We start from the raw sequence: 27,124 nt of genomic DNA, 5'->3' as shown, positions 1-27,124 counted from the left end.
TATTATCTAGTATACATCATACCTTTGGTACCTCTTCAGGTACAGTATGAAAGCACCTGTAGGTGTCCAATATGCATCAGAAAAACAAAGGGATGTTTCTGATGGTTCTACATGGTGTTTACTGTAGCTGGCCATCCTGGCTGAAAAACCAGCATACCAGCATGACCCGCACATGTTGTGTTTTGGTGCTGGTTTGCTAGTGAACACCAGCTAAACCAGCATCAAACCAGCATCAGCACCAGCATTAGCACCAGCTAAACCAGCACCAAACCAGCATTAGCACCAGCATCCCATGCTGGTCATACCAGCAAGACCAGCATATGTTGTGTTTTGGTGCTGGTATGCTGGTGACCACCAGCTAAACCAGCATCAAACCAGCATAATTCTCATGCTGGTCCATGCTGGTTTGATGCAGTTTTTTTCATCAGGGATTAGCTGGTTTAGGTAGTATCACTACTGAAAAGACAAGCCAAAGCTTTTTTAGCTGCTCTTAGCTGGTCCCAGCAGACCAACCAGCTAAAACCAGCTGCCCAATAGCTTGTCCAGGTTGTAGGACCAGCTAAGACCAACCAACCAGCTTAGCCAAGCTTCCAGCCTGGTCAAGCTGATATAAGCTAGTCTTCCAGCCCTATATTTTTTTAAGTAGGGATACCACCCAAGTTTAACTAGTGAGGACCTGATTGAGTGATTTGTGCTGGTATGATCTGTTTGAATACTACGGTAAATGTTTCCCTCGGTGTAATCACATCTCATTGACTGAATGAGAGTTTTGGTTGCTGTTAGTAACTCTTGTTTGTTCAGACACAGTATACTGGAAACATCTATTTATAATCCGGCTGGCAGGCTAATGAAGATTAATGTAAGGATAGTGAGGGAGAGATTGTGTGTGTGTCGCTGAAGTTAGATGTGATGTGTTTGTATTCTGCTGTCAGGCGTCCGAGGAATGACTTTTCATCGCTCGGGAGACTTAATGGAATTCACAGTTGATTCATTCAAGCATCAAACTTTGTCACAGTTGTTTCTCCTCACAAGTTTTACGACACACACGACTGTCAGACAATCTGGAGTGCTGTTTGTGAATGGAGTGCCTCTGAAAGTGTGAAATATTATAAATGAACCATGGGAAATTTGATTCTCAGTACAACGTATGCATTATATAGTAAAATAATTAGAAGGAGGACCTTTTGGGCTTTAAAGGGCACCTATAATGCACATGTTTAAAAGGTGTAATATAAGTCTTAGGTGTGCCCAGAATATGTCTGTGAAGTTTCAGCTTAAAATACCCCACAAATTATTTATTATAGCATGTCCAAAATGACCCTATTTGGGTGGGAGCAAAAATGCGTTGTTTTTGTGCCTGTACCTTTAAATGCAAATGAGCTACAGCTCCTCACTCCTTTGCCAAAAGATCAATGAGCGCTTTTAGTTAAAATAGATCTGATTCCTGTGAATACAGTCTGAGAAATATGGTCTTACTATTGAGATATGGCGGACAGCCATGGGCGGGCTTTATCAGTGTGATGTCACATTAACAAGGGAATCAAATTATGGGGATTAAAAAAGAAGTGAGTGGATTTTCATCGTTGGGTTGGTTGTGTTCACACACTGCTAACAAAGATTTGTCCAACCAGCTTGTAAAAGTGGATTTTGCATAATAGGTGCCATTTAAGGGGTTTGTGGCCCCTGACCTTTACATTATTTTGTCAACATATCAAATTGTGCATCAGACATTAGAAATAAAATAAAATGGTAAAATAACAACATGAATGTAAAATGTCATATTTAGCACACTTTCGACGTAGGCTACTGTAGTGGGTTTTCTGTGGCACTTAACCATCTCTCTTTCATTTCCTCTGTGTGCAGCTGTGTAAATTATTCCTGTGAAGCCATTGATTGCAAGAAGCCATTGATCCGGAATGCCGATGTGAATTGCAGCGATGATGGGCAAGTGATGGCGGACAACGGAGCTCGCTGCACTGTCACATGTCACAGCGGTTACGACCTGAAGATCCACGGGGATGATAACATCAAGAGTCAGGTACTCGATGTGAAAGATCTGAAACTGAACAGGCTCATTCAATTCAATTCAATTTTATTTATATAGCGCTTTTCACAATTGTTAATTGTTTCAAAGCAGAGTAGATGTAGAGGAGAACACAGAAAATCAATAGATAATATAAGAAGTAGAATATAGCGGCTAACGTTAAACCATACAAGCGAGCGTATTAATAATGTAATGTATACAGTAAAGTGCTAAGTTAAGCCAAAGTTGGCTGACTCTCCCTGGGACAAAAAAAACCCCTAGGAGAAAACCCGGTGGGAAAAACTCCTAGAAGGACAAAAACCCTTGGGAGAAATTAATATATATTTATATATATAGACATGGTAGGGATAGGAAGCGGGTAAGCGGATTAAACTGGTTCAGCCGGTGGTCGTTGGTCGCGGATCGGCTGGGCATCACGTTGATCAAAGTCTAATTCTGTTTCACGTCTCAAAGTCTACAAGAATTCCTCCATAGTCCTTTAGGATGTTATCCAATTTTCCCTTTATTTAAAATTGCTATAGCTAATGTCGACTGTTTACCCAGAAATAGTTTTTGTGCTTTTTTATGGCATGCCGCTAAGGCAACAATGCATTGAAAACGAGTCGCTGGTGTTTTGGCTTGTTTTACAGATCTGCAGCATGCAGTTAACATGTTTTCACCCTTCATATTAACAGTTCGGCATAATTTCTGACGTCTGTACCCATTTATCAGACAATCAACATTATTACACAACATAAAATAATTTCCCATTGTTTTGCTTTGTGTATAGAATAATTATCATTTGACTGTAAATGCATTCCTTACGTAAATTAGATATTATAATGATCAGGTTTGTAATAATTCTCATGGTTTTCCCCATTAACCATTTTATTACATCGTTAAAGGAAATACTCGATGCAGTAACTCAAAAATATCACTTTGAACCACCGTTCATTTATGCAGGACTGCCTGTTCTGGGATCAGAATAAAATAACCTTGGTCTGCATAATAAATCAGTAATTTGTTGCTGGAGTTCAACAGTCATTGCATTGTTGGTTGTTGTAGGTCCTTGTTGTTCTAACATCAATTTCCAACTAGCTGTAGCTATTGATTATCTAAAGTTGCATTCCTGGTAAAAAAAATATTGCGTCATGTGGCATGAGATATTAAAACCTGTTTTAAATGGATGTGTCTTGAATGTGTAACTATTTTCTTGATATCTTACCAAGTTTGGCACCAGTGACTTTTCATCTGGTTGTCATTGCAATGATGTAATGTTTTGATTGACAGCTTCCCTCTGTGATGATTCGAATCTGGTCGAATCAGTATGCATCCGTGAAAATAAAAGGACAGTCGGTTTTTGCATCTTGTCGAGCATCATTAGAAAGTTTGCTGTGTCACACGGCTTCCAGGAAATCTGCCTTAGATGATGTTATCGTCAAAACGATCTGTTCTCTTCACTTGTTTGTGTGCCTGTGTGTGTGTCCTTGTTTGTTTTCTTCGTGCAAACACTACGCTTAGATTGGAATGGATAACCAATGGAAAGCGGTCCAGGGGCTTTTGCATTTTTTCTAACGTTTGCATTAGATGTTCAGGTAATGAAGAGTGACACCGGTTCATCCCTCATATAGCGTAGCTACAGCTGAAAGAAAACGTTTGTGAGCCGGGCATTTGTGCATTAAGTGTGCTCTGATATAAATCAATGTCACAGTTATGTACAAACACAATAAATGTTGAAAATATAGCTGCTTTGCTGCAATTATTAGGGTCAGGGCCAATATGGCTTTTTTGGCATATTTGGACATTTGATTTTATTGGGAAACATTGCTTAATTCATATGGTTTAACATATTCGCCACACAGGATTCGAACCCCCATCCATCCAAAAGTTCAAGGTTTAGAGTTTTTGGCTTAACAACATCTCTCATTATGCATGGGGGCTTACAAAGCAAGAATGAGCACATAAAAGCACTATTCAATATGTTTAATGATTAACATGCTAAACTAACACAGCTTAAAGTTAACCTGATAGATGAATAGCCACATTAAAAAGAATGGCAACTATTTAGCATGCTAATTAATTTGCATGCTAAGCTAATTAGCATAATGCAACAGTCACAGGCACACTCAACTTTGTAGAGGCATTTCTCGGAAACTTAAGCAAATATCACAAATCTGTTCGTTAATTTCTGTACAGCTCAGTCTTTATATGATTATTTGTTGATTATAAGATTATATGAGCCGTGTTTAAACAAAATTTGATCAAATTTGTAAATGATGTAGCAAATAAAAAAAGGGTTTCATGTGCTAAAATAACACATTAGCAGAATGTTGGAACATGACAGATGACCCTGCTGAAAAAACAGCATACCAGCAAGACCAGCAAATGTTGTGTTTTGGTGATGGTTTGCTAGTGAACACCAGCTAAACCAGCATTACCAGCTAAACCAGCACCAAACCAGCATTAGCACCAGCATCCCATGCTGGTCATACCAGTAAGACCAGCATATGTTGTGTTTTGGTGATGGTATGCTGGTGACCACCAGCTAAACCAGCATAGACCAGCATAATTCCCATGCTGGTGCATGCTGGTTTGATGCTGTTTTTTCAGCAGGGGAGATATTGTCATTCATTTCAGACAAAGTTTTTTTTGAAGTTACAAGCATTTTTGTATGAACCGTTAACTATCTAATGTGACTAGAAAAATCAGACAGAATTATTATCATTTTCTGTTATGAGCTCAAATAGCCATTTTTTAAAATCTCATGACCTGTAGGTGGCACTGTTCCCAAAATTGGCACGGACGCCAAATTCATGGTGCCAAAGCAGATTTCCAAGTTTCATTTTGATCTATCAAAGAATGGCCAAGATACAGCCTCCAATCCAATTTTGAGTCGACATTGTTAAGTTTGTGACGTTATAACTTTTGAACAAAGATAAAGTCACCTGACATTGGCTTAACTTAGAACTTTCTTCTATACATTACATTACAACTCCACTCACTAGTAAGGTTTAATCTTAGCCGCTGTACTTTGCTACTTCTGTCGTCCTCAGATTTTTCTGTGTTTTTATTATTGTAAAGCTGCTTTGGAACAATTAAACAAATGTGAAAAACGCTATATAAATAAAATTGAATTGAATAAAAATCTTAATTCTGTTTAGTCATTTCTGTGCAGCTCAGTCTGATCCAAAGACCATCAAAGCCAAATTTCATAACAGTTGAACAAAATTTGAAGGAGTAGTGCAAAAACAAAATACTGTACTTTTCAAAATGGCCACTGCTGTAATGGGCAGAGTCTTAATGTAAGCCGTTCAATGCGATGAGTGTGATGATGAGTGCAATCAGATGTACTAAGTGTATTTTTGTAGATCAAAGTGTTCAAAAGTTATAGCCATTTAGAAATGAAAGTGGTGGTGCTATAGAGTTAGTCCTAAAGACCCCAAAGTTGGTCAGATTACTTTTGAGGACCACCACTATGATTGTGCCAAATTTCATCAGTTTCCTACTTAAACTTCATAGGCCCGCCATAGACTCCAATGTCTAGGAATAATAATACTAACGTATACAATAGGCGCTACAGCCCATTCGACAGATGCTTTTATCCAAACAGTGTATCCTGTACCTGTTTGTACATGTATAATTGTGTAACCTTTGCAGTGCGATGGCAAATCTCTACAAATTCAGTTGCAGAACCCTTTTGTAACTTTAAGATCCTCGTTTAGCAGTAACATCCTCTTGTAAATGTTTCCTGTAGCTGTTTTTGAGACTTAGTGTTCAGAATGAATTCTGGACCTTTTTATTTTCCAAATCTGTTTCAGTTCTTCAGTAGTTCTGTGTTGTCTTCATTGCACAATTGGTGTTTTGGGGGCAGAATGAGGACAACAGTTGTTTCTCAATATTTAAAATTGAACTGCCAAGTTAATATCAATGTCTGTTAGTGGCGTTAACTCACCTTTGGAGCTATCATCTTCAGATTTAAGATTTAAAAAAATTTAGGCATTCACTACATGATTATATAGTCTCAAAGTATGGAAGGTATTTTTTAAATTAATTAATTAAATGATCAAATAAAAAATGAAATCGCAAAATATGTCCCAAATTTTAATTAAATGCTAAAATAAAAATTAAAACATTAAATTATTTCATTTTTATTTTGAACATGATGAAGCATCATTCCAGCCAAATTGAAAAATTAAATTAAATTGATGATTTGACATTTCATTTTCCATATAATCTTGAGGCACACAAGGACATTATTTTTCATGTACAGCTGTCAACATAAAAAAACAAAGTAAAGATTTAGATTTTAAATCAGGGCTGTACTCACATGAGGTTGTCCTGAATGTACAAATTAACTTTTTTTAATTACTGATGCACCGATATATCGGCCTATAATTCGTTTCGTCAAATAAAAGTAGTTTTCCCCACTATCAAACATCGTCCGATTGTTTAAACTCAGTGATGATCGGGGCAGATTATATTCTGACAATTGAAAAAATATACTTATTTTGAATTGGGTCACAATGACAACAGAATTGCAGATCTAGGGTTTCATAATAGTAAAAAGCAAAACTATCTGTATCAGTAGAGTAATTAAATAGCAATATCGGCACAGAAATTATCCCTAACATCTTTAACTCCATGCACCCATAAGATTCTTCCAACCTGACTTTTTTTGGTTCATGGCCCACAAATATCAAAATGAATTATATTTATGTTCATTAAAAATAATGGATTTATTGTAGCTTTTGTTCACAGTACTGCATGTGTGATTTGGTAACTGAATAATAGCATGACTGTGTTGAATTAGATCAGATGAGGAGAAACATTTTGACTATAAAAGTGTTTTAAAGTAAAATCTATCTACCCTATCCGTCTCTATCCTGATGAATGTTTACTGCCAGTATCACAGTGTTTTATGTGCATTTCATAGCCATGTTTGTGTGTTTATGACTAAATGTGCATGTGTGCGTCACTATGGGTACACTTTAGTACAAATGTGTACTTTTTGAAAGGGTACTTCTCACTTCTCCGTCAGCGACCACAACATAAAGTCATTGAATCTTCTTCTGAAGGTCTTTTAGTTGGACGAGAAAGCAGATTATAAACAGACACATGAGAACATGAGATGGTCCTGCATGATACTCTTGATCAAGAACGCACGATTATATGTAGGACGATATTGATAAGGGCATTGTTTTATACCCTCAGGGAGTTGAGTTGTGATGCGCTCTAATGCGTTCATGTCCATAGGTCAGCATGTGCTGTCTGTCTTTCACATGAGAAGATGTGACCTTGTCTAATGCGATCATTATTTTAGTTCAAACCCTTTCGGGAATTCTTAAACATATTGATCGAGTTTAGCATGTGGAAGGCACATGTCTTATACAGAGAAATGTATAAGTGACTTATGGCTACGTAAGGAGATATTGTTATGGCATATCGAATAGTACGAGATAAGACTGAAATATAGAAGACGGGAAGAAAATATACCGGAGCTTATCAATAACATCAATAAAGCACAGCTGTTTCCTCCTGCAGCGCAGCCAAACCATCATTAGTTTCATGATAACTGTATGTTTTGTGATTATTTTGAGATAAAACAACATCTACCAATAATCCTGGTTATATTATAGTAGATTAATTTATTATTTTGATAATCGCAGTTTACAGATCCAAGCATTTTCAATCTGAAAATCAAAGTCTTTATAGATTGAGAACAGGCATTTGGGGTGTTGATCAGGTGTTTTAGTCCGTGAACGAGTAAGAAATTTTATCTTGTGACTCTTGACTTTAACTCAAATGATCAATATTCTTCTCTTGAACAGAACAGCTCATCTTTCTCACTTTATCTTACTGTCACGTTCGCATCACATTACCTATTTGCTTACTTAACTGTAGGAGCTAGAAGATCTTGTGCCCAGTTGTTTTTATGCAAGTCAAATTACATTAGTTTTTAAAAAGTGCATTACACAGTGAAACTACAAAACTAAGATCCGAGGTCAGAGATGTCTGGGATGCTGTGATGTCAGGTCATTTCAGGACATTTTTAGAATAACAGGATTTTGGGCAAGGATAGATGCCGACAGCGAGCTGTGTCCAAACTAAACACATTGTCCATCAAAACACATCATCGTATAAAACTTTATAGACAGATGAAGATGTGTTGCCGTTGGTTTGTGCCTGAATGATTTCTGCCTTTATGTGTGCTGCTGATCGTCCTAAGTGAAATGAATTCTCATGAGTGATTGATTTGTAACGTTCCGTGCAACATAATATCTTGAGAATCGGACTTCTTAACTCAATTCCAATTGATTCTGACTTACAAAACACTCCAGTAAACATAAAATACTCAGCACACTCAAATACTATTTAATTTTATTATTAAAGGACATTTTAATAGTTATTTCTTCCTCACTGAGCTGGGGCATTGTGGGATTGCCTTCATATGATGCTGTATTAGCATACCTAAAGTAATTTGAATAGTTTATGCTAATTTGAGATCTTGCTTTTATTCTCACATCTCTCTTTACCATGATAACAGCAGTTGCATGACTTACTGAACTGTTGTAAATGTTTTGTTTTCTCTTCAGACGGACTCGAGCGTGATCATAACCTGTGCTGTTAGGAATTGGAACAAGCAGGTATCGTGCGAGCCGGTGGACTGCGGCCTGCCAGATAAATACCACGTGCACCCTGCCCACTTTAACTTCACAGAAGGCACCACGTACGGCAAGAAGAGCACATTTCATTGCAGGGAACCCGCTCAGCTCGTGGGTGAGAACCTGGAAAATCTTAATGTAGCTGAACGGGCAAATTATCATGCTTAGCATCTTTAACAGAGCAGTAAACTTTATCCAAGCACACTAAACCTGGGTACATTTATATACAATTAACTAGAGATGCACTGATATAAAATATTATTTTTCTGATAGAGCTCAAATTCATTGCATTTCCTGTTCTTATTTATATAACTATCGGCAGATAGTCGATTATTCAGACTAATATCTTCTGATGCCGATAGTTTGCCGATGGAGTTCAAATTCATTGCTCTTTCCTGTTCTCTTTTGATTGACAAGATATATTGGGCATGACTATCGTGCTGTTTTTAAACTATCGGCCAACACTCGATTATTCAGACTGATATCTGCCGATAGTTTGCCAATAGAGCCGATGGAGTTCAAATTCAGTCCTCTTTCCTGTGCTCTTTTGATTGACAGGATATATCGGCAATAAATATTGTCCGATGGTCGATTATTCAAACTGATATCTGCCGATAGTTTGCCGATGGAGTTCAAATTCATTGCTCTTTCCTGTTCCCTTTTGATTGACAAGATATATTGGGCAAGACTATCGCACTGTTTTTAAACTATCGCCCGATAGCCGATTATTCAGACTGATATCTGTCGATCCCGAAAGTTTGCCGATAGAGCTCAAAATCATTGCATTTTCCTGTTCTCTTTTGATTGACAAGATATATCGGGCATGAATATTGCGCTGTTTTTAAACTATCGGCCGATACTCGATTATTCAGACTGATATCTGCCGATAGTTTGCCGATTGAGCCGATAGAGTTCAAATTGCTCTTTCCTGTTCTCTTTTGATTGACAGAATATATCGGCCATAAATATTGTCCGATAGTCGATTATTCTGATATCTGATATCTACCGATAGTTTGCCGATAGAGTTCAAAATCATTGCTCTTTCCTGTTCTCTTTAGCTTGACAGAATATACAGCCCAAAACTATTGGCTGTTTTTAAACTTTTGGCCAATAGCCGATCATCAGACTGATATCTGCCGATAGTTTGCTGATAGAGCTCAAATTCATTGCATTTTCCTGTTCTTTTTTATTTATAGGATATATCGGCCGATAGTCGATTATTCAGACAGATTATCTGCCGATATTTTGCAGATTGAGCCAATAGAGTTTGCTCTTTCCTGTTCTCTTTGAATAATAGGATATATTGACCATAACTATCGGCTGTTTTTAAACTATCGGCCGATATGCGATTATTCAGACTGATAGTTTAAAAACAACCGATGGTCATGGCCGATATATCCTGTCAATCAAAAGATCGGTAGTTGTCGATTTATTTATTTTTTATCTTGTTTTCTGACTGTGTGTAGGCACTAATAATACTCTGACCTGTATGGAGGATGGTCTGTGGTCGTTCCCAGAGGCTTTATGTGAACTGCGCTGCCCAGCTCCGCCTCCTGTACCCAACGCCATGCTTCAGACCAAGCGCTGCAATGATACGGGTCTTAAAGTGGGAACCCTCTGCAAATACAAATGCAAACCTGGATACCATGTGGCCAAAAAGCCAAAAAGGTCAGCAACATCAGATAATTCACAAATGAGCTTGACTTAACCGATAATAAGTGCTTTCAAGCGAACATGCTCACAATTTTTAACTGATGGACAATAAAAGTATGGCTTGTATGAAGCCATATTTATAGACCAAAAAGAACAAGGGTGCCCAACTCGGTCCTAGAGGGCCGGTGTCCTGCAGAGTTTAGCTTCAACCCTAATCAAACACACCTGAAGCAGCTAATTAAGATCTTACTAAGCATACTACAGACTTGTTAGAGCCAAACTCTGCAGGGTACCTTCCCTCCAGGACAGAGTTTGGGCACCCCTGATATAGATAGTTGCTTTCTTTGTACTTTGGCCAGTAGAAAATCAGTATTAACCTTAAGCATCCTACAACTGAATGAATGAATGAATGAATGAATGAATGAATGAATACAAGCAGTATTTCAATCTCTTTTTTTAACAGGAGAGCCTTCAAGCGTCAGTGTACAGAAGACGGGCGCTGGTTGGAGGGCTCATGTGAACCTGTGACATGTCCGCCTCCCCCATCCGTCTTTCATGGTATGTATCAGTGCACAGATGGCTTCAAGTTCGACAGCACCTGCTGGATCCTCTGCAATGGGACGAACCATTCGCCGAGACAAGATCCACCTTGCAAACAGGTCTGTGTTTAAAATTTCCTCATGTTACTTTGTAGGTTTATATCTGTATTTATATCACTGTTTATGTGAATCTGTCTCAATAGAGTTGACACGATTTATAAAGTTGAACTCAATGCAGCATCTTTAAAATTCAACCAAGATGCAACCAAATACAAAACAAGTAGGTTTTGGTAACACGTGTCTCGCTTTCATCACAGGGGCTCAACACCAACGTCATCCGCTGTAGGAAGGATGGAAACTGGACCGGAAGCTTCCGCTTATGCCCACAGCTAAAGGGTCAATGTTCTCTACCTCAGAACCTGCATCCCAGTATCCGGATGAGCTGCAGGAAGGGATACGGCATAGGTGGGAATTTTGATGTCTGCAAACACTATGGGAGTGCGCTGGAGTCAAAAGACATGCACGAACCAATGAAAGTCCGCCATATTTGAAATCATCATGCAAATCTGTTGAACTACACTTACATTTTTGAGCTTAATCAACTTAAAATGTACAATTAATTTAAACTTTATTGACTAGTGAGGAATAAATTATAACAATGCAGTTGAAATAACTTGCGCTAATTCAATTTTATTTTTATCATTTATACAAGTTGATTAAATTAAAAAAATGTAAGTGCAACCATTTTTACAGTGACTCATTGTGTAAATTTACTAGTAATTCATGAGTTTGCATTAACACGTAATCAATAAGGAATGAGATAAAGCATATTTAGCGAGCTGTCCGAGGGGAGGGCTCAGTGTTTGGAATTTTAGCGCAAAAATTTGAATAGATGCAATAGCTGAGGATGAGGCGATGGGGTGGATGAGGGATGCTGCAAAAACACATGGGACCGAGGTAAGGGACGGCTCTTCGTACTGATTGGTTGGAATACATGGCCAAGCTCCTCCCGAACTAAAATTCATTATATATCATAAAAACATCAATGAAGACATGATAACAGTCAAGGAGGTGATTCATGTATGGTTGGAGCTGTTATGAAAGCTGTCTGATGTTATCTGTCTGTCTCTCTCTCTCAGGTGAAGAGTGCGAGTTATCATGTAGAGACAGCAGCAATGATGTGGTCATCCTGCCGAGTAACATGACAACCATCAGCGTTCTCAGACATCACTGGATGAATCCTCCTAAAGTCAAGGTAGGTGTTTCTCATTTATCCCTTATGAAAATTAACCATGATTTTTTTGTGATAAAAGTATAGTAACCATGGTTTTTTGGTGTATTGATTACTATTGGCAAAACCAGGGTTTTACTACACTAACTAAACATGGTTATTTTGTGGTAACCATGGTTTTACTCTAGTAAAACCCTTGTTAATTTTCATAAGGTTCCTTAAACTCTGAGGTGATACAGAAAGATTATTGAATACTGTTTAGTCCTGATACATGCATTACTTAGTTGATAGTTACTATTTATTTTGATATTTACACCATAATACCGAAGCCAATTGATAAGGAACCGTGTGTAACATTACTTATGCTGTGTGACCTAAAGTGATCTGAAAAAAAAATCACTCAGCTTGAGTTTCAAAGCAAACCTCACTAAGCGGACACATGCAGTGTTGTTAACTTTCGAGCCACATGTAGTAGTCGTCTGCACCAGCCTTCGTCCAATTACCATTTATTAGTCGCAAACTCAGGCATGCGTGGCTTTCCAATTACCTTGCATGGGTAAAACTGGGTATGATTACAGTAATCTCTGAACCCGTTTGAACCGCAGCGAGACGGGAGCAGAGTCATAAAAGGTAAAACGCTGCCTGTAATCACTATAATTTAGAAAAATGACCCTATTACAGACACTGTTAGAACAGCTTGATTTAAATTTACCTGTCAGAAGTACTACAGGGCTCGTAGATTTGACTTTTTGTCATGTCATGGATGCTTTGCAGACGGGTTACACGCACGGCTCGTATCGAAGATGAATTTCAACGAGCGTTCGATTTCCCCTTCGCATGGCCGTCGTGTTTAGATTTGTGTCAAGGCAGGCGATTTTCAGCAGAGAAACGAAACGACACGGTTGTGATTGATTCGTGTAATTGATATGATCTTCACTGGGCGGTAATTCGAGTCTGGAGACAGAACGCTAGGGGAAGAGAAGGCCGAATCGATGCGGCTGAAATGTTCCAGGGGGGTTGACTGAGGTGAGATCGATGGCGTTCTGCACAAGTCGCCCCGTGTCAATCGATGGCGTTCGAATTCCACAGCACTCGTTCACTTCTGCTCGCCACGCAAGGGCACCGTCCGTCCCGTAAGCTGCCCTGATTGACACCCAGGCTAATGCTAACGGTCGTGCTGTGTTTTTTGGCCAACGTCCTATAAATTCACACCAGCCAAGGTGTCAACAGAGGTGCCGGGAGAAAAGTGGAAAAGCACGAGCGACGGCGAACTGACTGGCGTTCGGTTGACGCTCACCAGCACTTACGAAGCTGTCAGCAATCCCTCACACCGTGAATCCCAAATCCAGTTCATACTCAATGCATTTATTCTTCGTGTTTATTTTCCTGCTGAGTCGTGAATCAGTTATTATGACGAATCGCCCCCGAGAGCGAGTCGTTTCGGGTTTCGCTGCTGACCTACTAAGAATCCTCTCTTATTTTCTCACTTGACTTACATCAGCAGAATTACAGCGCACATTGCTGATGCACGAGCATTGGGCTTGGCACGCCGTGGCCTTTACGTAATGCCGGTGGCAGTCGATCGTTCATGCCGAGGGGAGTACTAATATTAACCTCGAATTAATAACCCAAACCTTTATTAAAAGGCTTGAGAGCTAAATGCAATCTGTGAGACTGTTCCAAGAGACCGTGCCCAATCTAATTTGATAAAGCTACAATGATGGCACGCCGGTCCAGGGGAGACGGAGCGATGCGGCCGCACGCCCTGAAATCGATCAGTAAGGTCATGTCGTTCTAACGTCACATAACTTATTCATTGACCTCTGATGAATCATACGGTTTTCTGGACTGCTGTGGGACTATTTAAATGTGCTGCTGCTGCTACAAACCTGATGACCCTCATCGACTTTTTCGGGGATATTTTATCAGGGGGCCAAGTTAAACTCTGCAGGATGGTGGCACAACTCTGGCCTAGTGGTTAAACATCTGCTCCAGTTTAAGGAAAGTTGGTTATGAGTTTACTGTCATGTTGCATAAAAGACTTGACATAGTAAATAAGTTGGCACTGTCTTATCCCCAAAAGCAATCCAATAGTATCTCCCCCGCCACACACGCCCGTGTGCATTATTTATAAGCTCTTCTGAAATGCTTTTCTGTTATTTTCCACTGCCTTTATTTCTCAGTTTTTGGCATTGATTTGCTGAGTGGCATGAAATGAAAAATACCTTAGTTTGCAGTGGCTGGTGCAGCATAAGAGCGCGGTGTGTTTAAGGGTCACAAACGTGAGACTGTGTTCCACACTTTTCATTTCCCCCCATAACTGCATGACAGATGTGCTTGAAACATACATGTACAACTGAAATGTAAGTCATCGCGTCATTTTAAATGTTATGAAAACAGTTTTACAAGCTGTTGACTTTGGGTCAAGTCCTGTTTTTCAAGTTGGCAAATGGCAAGGGTAAACATCACTGTTTGGGTTTTTTATGCTTGTTGTCCAGTAGGAACAAAACATCTACCGTACGTTAAACCTGCTCACGCTGCAAACCTGCTCAACCTGCTCATAATGCATTGCATTTTCTGATTCGGTGCAAGGCGACCCATAGCGGACATTTACATAACTGTTGCGTTTCTCGAGGGTTTAGCTTTCTAAACATCTTTTGTTTTTACGTCTCTTTACAGCACATTGTGTGTACTATGGGTCTGAAGTGGTACCCTCATCCAGAAGTCCTTCACTGCATCAAAGGCTGTGAGGTAAGAAATGCGGACACCCGTCCATATGCACTCAAATCTATCCTGGGTTTTCCCTCCCTCACTGGCAACACTTTTGCCTTGACCTCCATTTTCAGAGGCCTAAGAAGATTAATGAAGATTATGAAGATGTAGAAGAGCTCTACGCTAAAGTCAGTACATGTGACTGTGATGTCATGATGACGTACTTTGATTAAGCTGCTCTCTTGATGTTATTCTGTTCTTTCTTGACACTCGTGCAAATGGTTTTATAATGTCTGCTGATGTTTATGTCAGTTTTTACGCACGATTTTCATCTTCAAAATAATAATTGTGACCTAAGGCCATGATACACTGCATGATTTGTGGCTGTCCCAGATGAAAGATTGCCTTCGTGAAACAATCGTCGCAATTTCTGTGATCGTGGCTCTTTATCAGTGGTCCTATGCCATACAGAAAGAGAGGTTCAAAGATGGATGTTTTCCCGGTCTTGCGTCCAAAGATAGCCTAAGATAGCTTTCTGACAGATAATTCAGCATGATCAACGCACAGTGTGTTTGTTTACCAGTAGCACTTGCTGATGACGTTGCGCTAACGTGTGACGCAGCCATTGAAGCCTCTGATTCAATAGGTGTCATCATCATACAGTCTACATCAGGGATGGGCAACTTCGGACCTGGAGGGCCGGTGTCCTGCAGAGTTTAGCCAAGTTTAAACAAGACTTGACTGGACATAGGCAATGTTACAAAACAAAACATTGGAGGACAGAAAACTCAAGAGCAAAATATAAGGGAGCAAATTAAGAGGGCAACAGGTGAGAGGAATTAACCAATAACAAGATAATTAACGGAGGAAACGAGCGGCGGGGTCAGAAACGAGACAGGAAAGCACATGGCCTGATTAAAACAAATAAAGCCATGTGCTATCACACAAAACACATGGGGCTGTCACAATCCTGACACTAGACTACAAAAACTTGAAGAAGGAAGCCAGTATCGTGACACTGACGCCTATTTTAAGCCCGTTGACGTAAGCAGAAGAAAGGCTCACTGCCATGCCGCGTCTTGGCTATTGTTTATTTTTTTGTCCAATTTTCGTGTGTTACTTCCAAAAGTTTGAACATTTTAGTTTTTCCAACTCAGATTCCACTCATAAAATTCATAAAATTCTTCATATGTGACCCTGGACCACAAACCCAGCAATAATGGTCTTTTTTCAATTGAGATTTATACATCATCTGTTTGTTAGGATAGGACAATATTTGGCAGAGATACAACTGTTTGAAAATCTGGAATCTGAGGGTGCAACAAAATCCCAAAATTAAGGAAGTCACCTTTAAAGTTGTCCAAATGGAGTCCTTAGCAACATTACTAATGATAAATAAAATTTGTATATATTTACGGTAGAAAATGTACAAGATATCTTCATGGAACATGAACGTGATGATTTTTGGTATTAAAAATTTAGAATTTTGACCCATGTATTGTTAGCTATACTATAATTATACCTGTGCGACTCATGACTGGTTTTGTGGTCCACGCAGGGCTGGATTATCCATAGGTGGGATTGGGCGATTGGGGGCACCAAGGGCTCTAGCCTTTTGTTGTAAATTGAGTCTTTTGGTGTCTCTTATGGCCAGAATCGTCAAGGGGGTTGTACTATTCTTTGGTTCACAACTTCCTATTCTGAAAGTTCAACTGTACATAATGACATGAGCAATAAATGCATAGAGAGTTCAGTCTATTTATTATCAAAGTTATATACAGTTTAGATAAAGTTATTTTGGGGAATATTTTCTGCTGGCGCTCCTAAAATTTACAGTAAGGGCCTACAATGCTACTACCAAATAAAAGTTAGTCTGGAGCCCTGCAATTACTAGACCTTTAAAATATGAAGGGGGGGGGGGGGCACTTTACATGTGATCACCCTAGGGCACTACATTGTGTTAATCCAGGCTTAGGTCAAGGGTCACACATTTTAATTGTTATTGGTGATACTTTAAGTGTTGCTCTGAATTTCTCTGTCTTTTCTCACAGCCGTTCATGGGTGATAATTACTGTGATGCCATCAACAACCGAGCTTACTGCAACTATGATGGAGGAGACTGCTGCCATTCCACTGTCAAGACTAAGAAGGTACTGAACCCATCCACAACACTACAACTTTTACTACCGTTTGTTATCCTTGTTATTATGTATTCATCGTACAGGTCTTAATCATATATCACTGTCCATCAGTTTAAGCATTTGCACAATTTGATTTGGCTGGCTTTATCCTATTTCTTGGAGTCTGTGCATATGGGTGCATATCACAGGCTTGGAAAAAGTTGCATGGAACCTGTAAACCTGTTTGAGGTAGTTAGTAGCAGGTAGGTAGATATATGTGAGTGCAGATTTTTTCACATAACAAACTCTATTTCATTTCATTGGTCTTTACAGCGAGATAACAGAAGCAGAGCCAATAATGACACTGATCAAATAGTTCTTGAGATTATAATTTCCCACTTATAGGATCCCGAAGTGTCGGTTTGGGTAAATTTGGGATCTTGAAAAATGAGTCTGCTAGTTTTAAAACGGTGGAAAGTTGACGTTTCCAGGCAGCTCTGAGCTCTTCTCCTTTTGCACCGTCGTAGTCAAAAACATTTGGCTTCGGTTCAGAGCTTGAATGTGCAAATTGCCTCGATTCATTAAATCCTGTCTGCAAGAGCATTCTGTTTGAAGATTTCGCAATAGTGCGGCCTACGTCATCGAGCAGAGAGAGATCTTAGCTGGTGCTGACCGTGTGCCAGTGTTGATAGAAGGTTAAATTGTTCTGCAACCGTAAGCCAGACCGCTGGTGCCTGTGATAGTATGTCACACAGTTGGCAGGTCATCGAGGTAAATCGTTTGATGAGCTGTTGTATAGCAGTATCGCTTTGAATAAGTTTGGCCAAAGAGAGTCAGGCAATGTCATGTAGTTTAGTTTGGTTTTTGCAGGATGCATATCAAACCCTGCCAAGTTTGGGATTTCCGAACGCGGCAGATCTCAAGTCTCCTGCTTCAAAAACTTGATGTATTGCAGAAAACTCCCATAAACCTCTGGGTCAGGGAAACAACATACATTCTATTGGCGACAGATTAAGTCCGACTCCCGGAGAATCGACTGATACGAGAATTCCCTCGCATTCGACCCATTTCTCACCCTGACAGCAAATATTTCAGCTGGGCTTTGCAAAACATCCCATCTCTGTAGTTCACCTGTGCTTAAAGAAAATGAACCAATCATCATTTGGTTAACTGGATTGCTTGTCAACAAACAGTGAACTGAAGATTATCATCTAAGTTTAATTCCAAGTGATCTGTTACTGGCATCAGTATCAGTTTTGTGCTCAACGAGTCCCAAACTCATTTATTTTTCCCAAACGCAAGAACAGATCAATGAAGGTCACACATTGATGCTCAGATAAGCGTCAGTCAGACTTCTTACGATCTTCTGATTTTGAATTGCACTTAACGTCTCTGTGCCGTACAATGAACCTTTATTCAAAACATTTGTGACCTCACCACCTCGGATTCATCCCTGCCGCTCACGTGTTTGTTTCTCTTGCTTATCTCAGCCTGCCGTATTCACTTGATCCCAGCTCTGCGTTCTCAGAGAGATTTGTGTATGGATGACTGACCGTTTATTATTTCTCTCAGGGACTTTGAAGGTGCAAGTGAAACTGTATGTAAGGTCAGTGATGGATGATTCGCTAATCATTACAAGCTGGCAGCCGGCGGGCACAGAGACGCCACCTCTTCACTTCTCTTCTAAAGGATTTCCTTTTAGGCTGGGATATATTTAATAGTTTTTTTTTCACTTGTTGTCAAGATCGGCACTGAAGTGTGCTGTTTTCTTAGTTGAAAATAATCCTTTTAAAGGAATCAGAGAGCATCATAGATACTTGGGATATCTTAATGTAGACTTGTACGGGCAGGTTTAACCTCCTAAGACCGAGCTTTGGTTTGGCTTGCATTTTAGATTTCTTCCAGCTATTTGGGGTTAGGAAGAACCAAAAAATATAATAACCAAATATTTTTCTTTGAACATGAAGCAGTGTAATGGTTCACTTTCAGTTGCACAGAATTCAGTATTATGGTGCAAAGTACAAAAAATGTGATGTTCGCGTATGTGGACACACCAGGTCTTAGGAGGTTCAATTGGGCTGGGGCTGATGGTCTCGCCCTGATCCAACTAGTGTAAAAGTACCCGACATGAAGCAAGGATAATGTATTTTTATTCATACCTATGGACGATTGAGTTTACAAGATTGCGTCAGAGTTACCACCACTATGCTCATGCCTAACCCTTAACCCTCAAACAATGCAGGGCGGGATCTGGCACTGATCTGGTTCAGGGAAAAATCCGCACATGACAATCGCAGTGATGATCAGGGTTGCCAAGTCCACAGTTTTCCCACAAAATTGGGCTACTTTAACACTGCTGCAGAGGCTGTTTTCATGTTTGCGGGTTGAAGGGACCCCAATAATGTGAAATTTAGCCTCGGGAATGAATATTTTAGCAGATGAACCCTGCCAAAAATGCAGATTTTACCCCCGGAATGTGATTTCACCCCGGATGACCCCCCTTGAAATGCAATTAGGTTAGCTATTTTTCTAGTTTAGCAATTTGGTGTTTTTTTGTTGTAAAAACCTGTTAACCCTGGTTATGATTATGCTCTCACCACGTAAGTTTTCTCGTTTACCAGTTTATAAGATTGTATTAGCTTTCCATACCCCTCGAAAGCCCACCTCCACATAACAAATCCCAATTTAACCCCTGAGTAAGGGATATTAGCTAGTGCCCTGCAGCACCCTGGCAACCACCTGGAACACTGTAGCACTGAAATACAAGTTCCTGAACTCACATTTGAAAATATTTTTGTTTCTGTCGAGTGATTACAAGTTACTGGTACTGCTGTACTAACTAATGTTGTAAAATAACATTGAATTTGTTGAACCAGGTGTAGAGTTAAGAGACTTATAATCCAATAATTGACACACCCCCATGTCTTCCAAGATGTTATGTCTTTCTTTGTTAAGTCAAGAAATTTTTTTTGTTTGTTTTTTTTTTTTTTTTTGAGGAAAACATTTCAGGATTTTTCTGCATATAGTGGACTTTATTGGACTTCAACAGTTTACAGTTTCAATGCAGCTTCAAAGGACTCAAACAGGGTTGTGTAACGATTAATCACGATTAATTTATTGCTGAATAAAGGATTTTGTTTACATCACATTAGGGCTGGGTATTGGCAAGGGCCTCACGATACGATACATATCACGATGCAATGACCATGATACAATGTATAATGATACAATACGTTGCATGTTGCGATACATTGCAATACTTTTCCTTTTTTTATAATTTTTTTTTAAAAAGAGCTGATTTTTTGTTTACTTTTTTAAGCCAAAGGGCTTTCACACGTCGGCTTTGAAAGCTGCAGACGTTTTAAAATTTTCTGCCATTTTCTCATTCCCCCTAACTTCTGAGACATTGGCCGAATGGTCGTATATGACAGACAACTGGACAGCGACAACTATAGCAGCGGCGGAGGAAATCGTTTGATGCACACAGAGGGATTTGATTTTTAAATACCGATAGTAGAAATTGAAATATCGATACACTATCGTAGAAAATTTTATCACAATAGTTACCTGTATCGATATTTTTGCACAGCCCTACATCATATAGTACTGTGTATAATAACTTTGTATAAATAAATACACACACATGCATGTATATATTTTATACTGTTTATACATGCATGTGTGCATATTTATATATATATAATTATTAGTCACAGTTCACACAAATATATGATTCAAACAAAAACTTTTATTCTGCAATAGATTAATTGCGATTAATTGTTACGCAACCCTATCTCTAAACGATCCAAACCGCGAAATAAGGGTCAAAAAGGGTAAAAAAAATGAAAAAGTACTTTTAAACCACAACTTCTCGTCTTGCACTAGCTGTGTGTTGTGCTAGTGAAACCTTACGTATACGTTAATAAGATGACACCAAGACATTAATTATTATCAATCCACAAACAACAACGCCTGAACGCTCCTTTTTTCTCCACACTTGTAAACGCGTACCCTTTCCACATGATTTTTTTGTGCCAAAATGGCAATGGTTTTGCTTTTATAAGACCTCATAAGACCTTCCTTGGTTGGGATCGTTTAGAGTCTTTTGAAGCTGCATTGAAACCGTAAACTGTTGAGGTCCAATAAAGTCCACTACGTATATGGAGAAAAATCCTGAAATGTTTTTCTTAAAAAACTTAATTTCTTTTCGACTGAACAAAGAACGACATAAGCATCTTGGGTGACATGGGGGTGAGTAAAGTATCTTGATTTTTTAAAGTGGAGTGTTTCTTTATAATAACATCATAGAGTCAGATGTGTTTCTGTTTGGCACTTGGTTCAGTAAGGTTTTGTTGCCAGATGTAACAGTCTTACACTTGAGCTGTTTTTTTTTAAACGATCATTTCCGCTGTAGTTTCAGATTGAGCGCAGGTTACTTTAAAGTGTAAAGAAAATGTTAGCACACCACTGTAAGGTTTAAGTAAATATCACCATGCACATGATGTTTTCACTGAAGTTCGTCTGCACAATTTTTAAAAGTTTGTTTAATAGCAGGAAGTTTAAAGAGGCTTTTTTTTCTAGTCTAATTTGAAGTAAATGTGCTCTGAATCACAATAGTGTAGTGTATTCAGGAGTTTTTATGATTTCTGGAAAGGTTTAAGACATACAAAAACATCTTAGATCATTACTATTTTATAAAAATGTGTTTATTACCCATGACAAATTCATTACAAATAATCAAATCACCCTTACACTTTTTCCCTGCAAACCACCTTTACATATTTATCTATATACTGTATATATGATAGTCATCTATGTATAATATTTTTATATGCATGATGACATCTATGTATATATACATTTGTGTAATAAATCCATAATCTATACGCTATTCATCTAAAGGTGGTGTAAATCTACATATTAGTACATACATGAAAAACAATACGTAAAAATATATGCAATATTTGTCTATATGTGATATTCATCTTTAGGTGAGTTTCATCAATCATTAATATAACCAAACCCTGATCTTAGCAAGAAAATACAGCATCTCAATTGGCTGTCAAGGCATCTGAGGGACAACCTGGATTCATTAGGTTCTTGTTTGCATTCCCAACACCCAGTACCCTGCCAAAGCAGTAAATTAGAGAGCGGGGAAAGTCCTGCAGGCCGCCATTAAGGCTGGCAGAAACCGCTCGCGTCTCTTACCTTTTTATAAGAGTTAATTATCAACGCATGTCGGGCTTGCCACACAATGTTTACGGCTATAAAACCTCATCTCCAAATGGGCTTTACAGTTTTCCAAAGACTTTCCTTTAATCCTGCCCGTTAAAGGGAATAATGGCGATGAAGTGCCAGCCGTGCAGAAAAGGGGCAAAGCTGGGAAACGTCTGGTTACTGCAGAGAGGAAAACATTAGGGTGAAAGAGTTTAGCTGTAAATACTGCACATGAAAATACAGGAATACTGCAGACCCCTGAGAATTCAAAATGAAAAGTTGCATGCAAACTTAAACATATGGGAAGTGGGGCGTAATGGTTGCCACAAACCTCTTATAATGCAGACAAATTGTTGCTCCTCTAAAAACGGACAGCTAGGCTTTCTCATTCAACTTCAATATCGCTTTTAAAAGTAATACATCAAGCTTAACGGTTTTAAGAAAGACGTGGCCTACTTGAGCCTGTACAGGAGCCGTAGTGCGGATGAACATCAGGCTGTGGTCTGCTGAGGATCTCCTGCCTCCTCCTACCGAACCGCAGTCTGACGCATTCATCCCGAGGTGGGGATTACGGGCCGTGACTTACATGATTTGTCAGAAAACTTTCATGTCAGCGTGGGGTAGCGGGCGATCCAGCAATTGCCCTTCGGCTGCCCTTCATCAGCCCCAGATGTGACAGCTGGCCCTGACACCCTACAGGTCAAGGGCAAAGAAAATCACACCGAATTTACCACCCACCACCCAATCTGATAGTCAGAAAGAGAGAGCTGTGTGAGGAGTGATGACAGGAGGAAAGCAATTAAAACAAGCTTAATCCACTATAGGCTGTCTAGCTGGTCTATGGGTCTGGTCAGGTTTTGTTGGCCTAAGGGGGTTTATGGCACTTGTCAGCTGGTAACCACCTTAAGAGATGTTTTATTTTATTATTGTAAATGTTCTTTAGTATCGAATGAATTGTAAGTTTCCTATAGCACTAATGGCTTCATCTCCGTCTTCCATTGGTCACACAAAGGTCTTGTTGTGCCCCAGGATCCTATCACATCAGTTTCGTTTGTTCAATCGTTTAGGCATTATGATATGAACAAACAAATGGGAATAGCACATATGGTCCTGCTTTCTGGAGGATTTTATGTTGAGATGCAGCTGGGGTCTCGAGGGGACGACGCACCGCGGCAGCTGGTGTCAGTGACGCACTACCAGCATTTACTTGTGACGTCAAGAGCTAAACAAACCTTCGCATTCTCTCTCAATCTGTCCAAGCGGCTCAACTGTGACCAACTCGACCTCGCTGCCATTGAAACGTGGCCTTCAAGTACACTGGACTTGCACTAACATGTTTTCTTTTTTTCTTCAAGGTCACCCCATTTCCCACGTCCTGCGATATCCGAAAAGAATGTGCATGTCGGGATCCCGATGCATTGGAGAACCGAAAGGATGATCACCTGCACTCGTTGGGATGAGACATCAGCGAGCCGAGGCCGAGACCGAGACACAGATATGCTGCTGCTTCACAGGTGTACCTCTTATGTCATAGCTCTTCACTCTTTCCTCACCCTGCTTCTCCTACGTATGAAAAAAGACCCTCGAAAGGACCAAAGTGGGTGTCATCTCTCATCGACCCTTCCCAAAAACACAAAAGAAAAGCACGCTCACAGACATGCTCCATGTGAACGCTCCATGTGAACGCTCCACGTGAACGCTCCACTTGACCGCTCCAGAACCGAATAATGCAGTTTCTCTTTTGTTTGCATTAAGACCAAAGTCAAAAAAATGAAGAAAAATCTCAAAATTTACCAAACATATATGACTACAGAGAGCAAAATCATTGCCAAAAGAAACACCCGCTCCACACAGTTCATTTTGAGTTTGTTTATTCGGACACGACCTTACTCGATGAGACGGTGAGTGCTCGTCCGGACTTCTTGAAGGTCCTGAAACACAGACGATGGACAGTGCGATCGGGTGTAGGACTGGTTTAAACCAGATCAAGTTCATGTGCACATTGCAGGAGTTTGGTCCTTTCCGCTCCTCAGTACATAAGAGTTAATGTCAAACGTGTGTGCCATTAACCCGAATGTGTTGCTATTCAGGTATGTGGCTATAAACTTGCTAACTGTTAGCCGTCCAACCTTCAGTCTCGTTGCACAGCCAGAAGTGTTTGCTTGTTTCAGACTGATACACATCGGGAAATCTGTAAAACTGGCAAAAAGCTTTGAGAAACGAGAGGAAAAGCCAAAAAAAAAAAGATCTTCACGTTCAAACAGTGGATACGATGTGGTTGTGTTAACACGGCCGCTGTCATCGCTGCTACGATCGCTGCTATAGATCGAAACAACAGACAGCATCGAGTGTGTCGTCCGTCTGCCTTAACATTTACCTCTGATCTGTCATAACCTCCCATCTGCACACAGTGCAGAAGATATATATGTAGTGTATCATCATGCTAAAGATTGTATGTTAAATAGTCACTGAATGTAAAAAAGAAACATTGGTGTAAACCTTTTCTATTCATTGTGATTCTTTACTGATCCTCCGTTTAGGAACTATTTCTATACATTGACAGTTTATAGCAAGCATGGCTTTTGTGCTATATATTGACAGCCACCGTCACTTCTGTATGAATGCCACAGTCATAATGCAACCCAGACAATAGGTGACTCCATGCATCAGAAGTCAGCGGATCCGGTGCGGCTCCAGCCCGGAGTCGTCTGCCGTCTGGTTGTATAGAAACCAGATCTTGTACATAATGTGTTGCGCAGAAGGAAACAATAAAATCCTAAAATGCCACGAGGATGAGTAAATAATCACAAGATGTCTATCATTAAATTGGGATGAATGAAATGATAAAGAGCGATGCAGGCGTCCCACACCAGATGAATGAGATTTTATTCACACAGTCTGGTGAAGAGGTTAAATCAGGACAGTGTATTGTAAAACCATCAATCTGACATCAAAGAGAATTTAATTGTCTTTGTGAATTTATTGCCAGTCAAAACACTTTTTCTGACGAGTATATTACCGTACACGTGCCAACTTTTAAACCACCTTTAGTGTTTCTGGCCCCTAAACTTAAAATGCTACGGGCACAATCGAGTCTCAAAGCTGCCAAAAAGCTTTCTCTCATCAAGAAAATAACACACAGCTTCCCCATCATCAGAAAGACTCGTCATCAAACAATATCTGGCTACCAACCGTGAAGATTTGTCTCTTCCCCAAAGTCTTAAACTGACGTCCGTACAGATCTTCCCTTGTTTTGGCATTACTTGTCGCACGGTTTTACATCCCATAACTTTGAGGCTCGTGAAAACAAACAATGCCATCGGTTCATGTGCGAGAGAGGCATTGTGTTGTGTAACATCTGCTGAGGAGTGATGCCAAAACCTCACGTTGTACCGAACAACTGAACATTTCTCATCGAGCCGCTACACTTACTCTCGCTGTTATTGGGCCGACGCTGAAGAAAATTTTAAATTGGCCCGAAAACGGGTTTCGTGGTGGTTTTATTGGTGTGGAAATATGCCGAGGCATTAAGGATTGTTTGCCTAACGTTTTGATAGGCTTCACTTTGTGCAATTGTAGATGTATGATAGTTAAAATATAATTACTTTATAAAGAAGAAAAATAAAAAAAAACACGGAAGAAGGTCAGACATCTATATCACGCTTGAAAATATTCAGAAATCTCGTTATATGTGCCGAAGCGTAAAGGCTGAAGTAGAAACAGTAGTTACTTTTTATTGTGCTTATTGCATTTTCTGTAATTTATATTTCTAACAAAAGAACGAAAGACAAAAAAATAACAACATCTTATGTATCAGTAATCAGTGTTTGTGTTATTCACCTCAGTTGTGCACTTTTGAGAGGCCCATTTAAAGGAATACTTCACCCAATTTTCCATATTTTTGCATAATTTATTATCATCCCAGATAAATATGACTTCATTTCTTCATTCGAATCATTTTATATTAAAATTCTGTCATGTTATCTTCATGGGGCTCAATATGGTGAAGCGCCAAAAAGCACACACGTCTATCATGAAAGTGATCCAGCTTGATCTCAAAATAATTTTTTACGTATTTTACGATTTGGATAATTCCAACCTCGCCCCTAACGCTAACATCTCAGAGGCAAGGAAACGTACAAAAATTTACAAATGTGGTCATAACAATACTGCGTAAGATTTTTTGCAGTGTTTGTGACTTGTTTTCAGTAGAAATATCTAAAAATTCTTAAATCAAGATGTATCTTCTTGATGTGCAAAATTGCCTTAGAAAATAAGTCTAGTTTTTAGACAATTTTTTTTAATGAGACAAAAAATTTTATAAAAAAATGAGAATTTTTTTTTGAAAATTTTCCTTAATTAAGTGTTTAAGAAAAAGCAAACATATTTTAAGTTTTTTTCACCCATTTCGCGGATATTTTTGCTTGTTTTAGCGCAAATTCACTTGAATTGTATGTTTTTTGCAACATGATCTCACAAAGTTCCGTGGGATAGTCACGGAATTTTGTGCTCATTTTTCCGTGGCATTCTCACGGATCTCCGCATTTTTCCGTGGCCCTGCTACGGACTGTCTTTTTCCGTGGCATTCTCACGGATTGGTTACTCAACTGCTTTTTCCTATTTTCAAACCATTTTCGCTTCGGTTTAGGGTTAGATTTGGTGTTTGCATTAGTATGTCACTTTAACTATTGGTTTATATAATTTTTTCTGATGTATTCTTTTATATTTTCTAAACTTTAAACAATTGTCGCCTGGCGTTGGGGTTAGAGTTGGGTTTGGGTAGGGATGTCATTTCATGTAAATCTAACCCTAAACCGAAGCGAAAATGGTAAGAAAATAGGACAAAACAGTTGAGTAACCAATCCGTGAGAATGCCACGGAAAAAGACAGTCCGTAGCAGGGCCACGGAAAAATGCGGAGATCCGTGAGAATGCCACGGAAAAATGAGCACAAAATTCCGTGACTAT

General features: G+C 39.4%; 1 protein-coding gene across 1 annotated transcript in view; it reads left to right on the top strand.

Annotated features, from left to right (window-relative positions):
- pappaa (pregnancy-associated plasma protein A, pappalysin 1a) overlaps positions 1-27,124 on the top strand; it is an 83,245-nt gene extending 56,121 nt beyond the window's left edge. The window contains exons 15-23 of the mRNA XM_065284047.2: positions 1,864-2,038; positions 8,617-8,800; positions 10,152-10,353; positions 10,802-10,997; positions 11,195-11,342; positions 12,017-12,132; positions 14,788-14,859; positions 16,872-16,970; positions 23,513-27,124. Coding sequence (XP_065140119.1) covers positions 1,864-2,038; positions 8,617-8,800; positions 10,152-10,353; positions 10,802-10,997; positions 11,195-11,342; positions 12,017-12,132; positions 14,788-14,859; positions 16,872-16,970; positions 23,513-23,617 — 1,297 coding nt within the window. The 3' untranslated portion in view covers positions 23,618-27,124. The remainder of the gene's footprint in view (positions 1-1,863; positions 2,039-8,616; positions 8,801-10,151; positions 10,354-10,801; positions 10,998-11,194; positions 11,343-12,016; positions 12,133-14,787; positions 14,860-16,871; positions 16,971-23,512) is intronic.

This window comes from Paramisgurnus dabryanus, chromosome 5 (genome assembly GCF_030506205.2).
Source record: "Paramisgurnus dabryanus chromosome 5, PD_genome_1.1, whole genome shotgun sequence".
Lineage (NCBI taxonomy): Eukaryota > Metazoa > Chordata > Actinopteri > Cypriniformes > Cobitidae > Paramisgurnus > Paramisgurnus dabryanus.
Note: the sequence above shows the minus strand (reverse complement) of the source record. Positions and strands in the feature narration are given on the sequence as shown.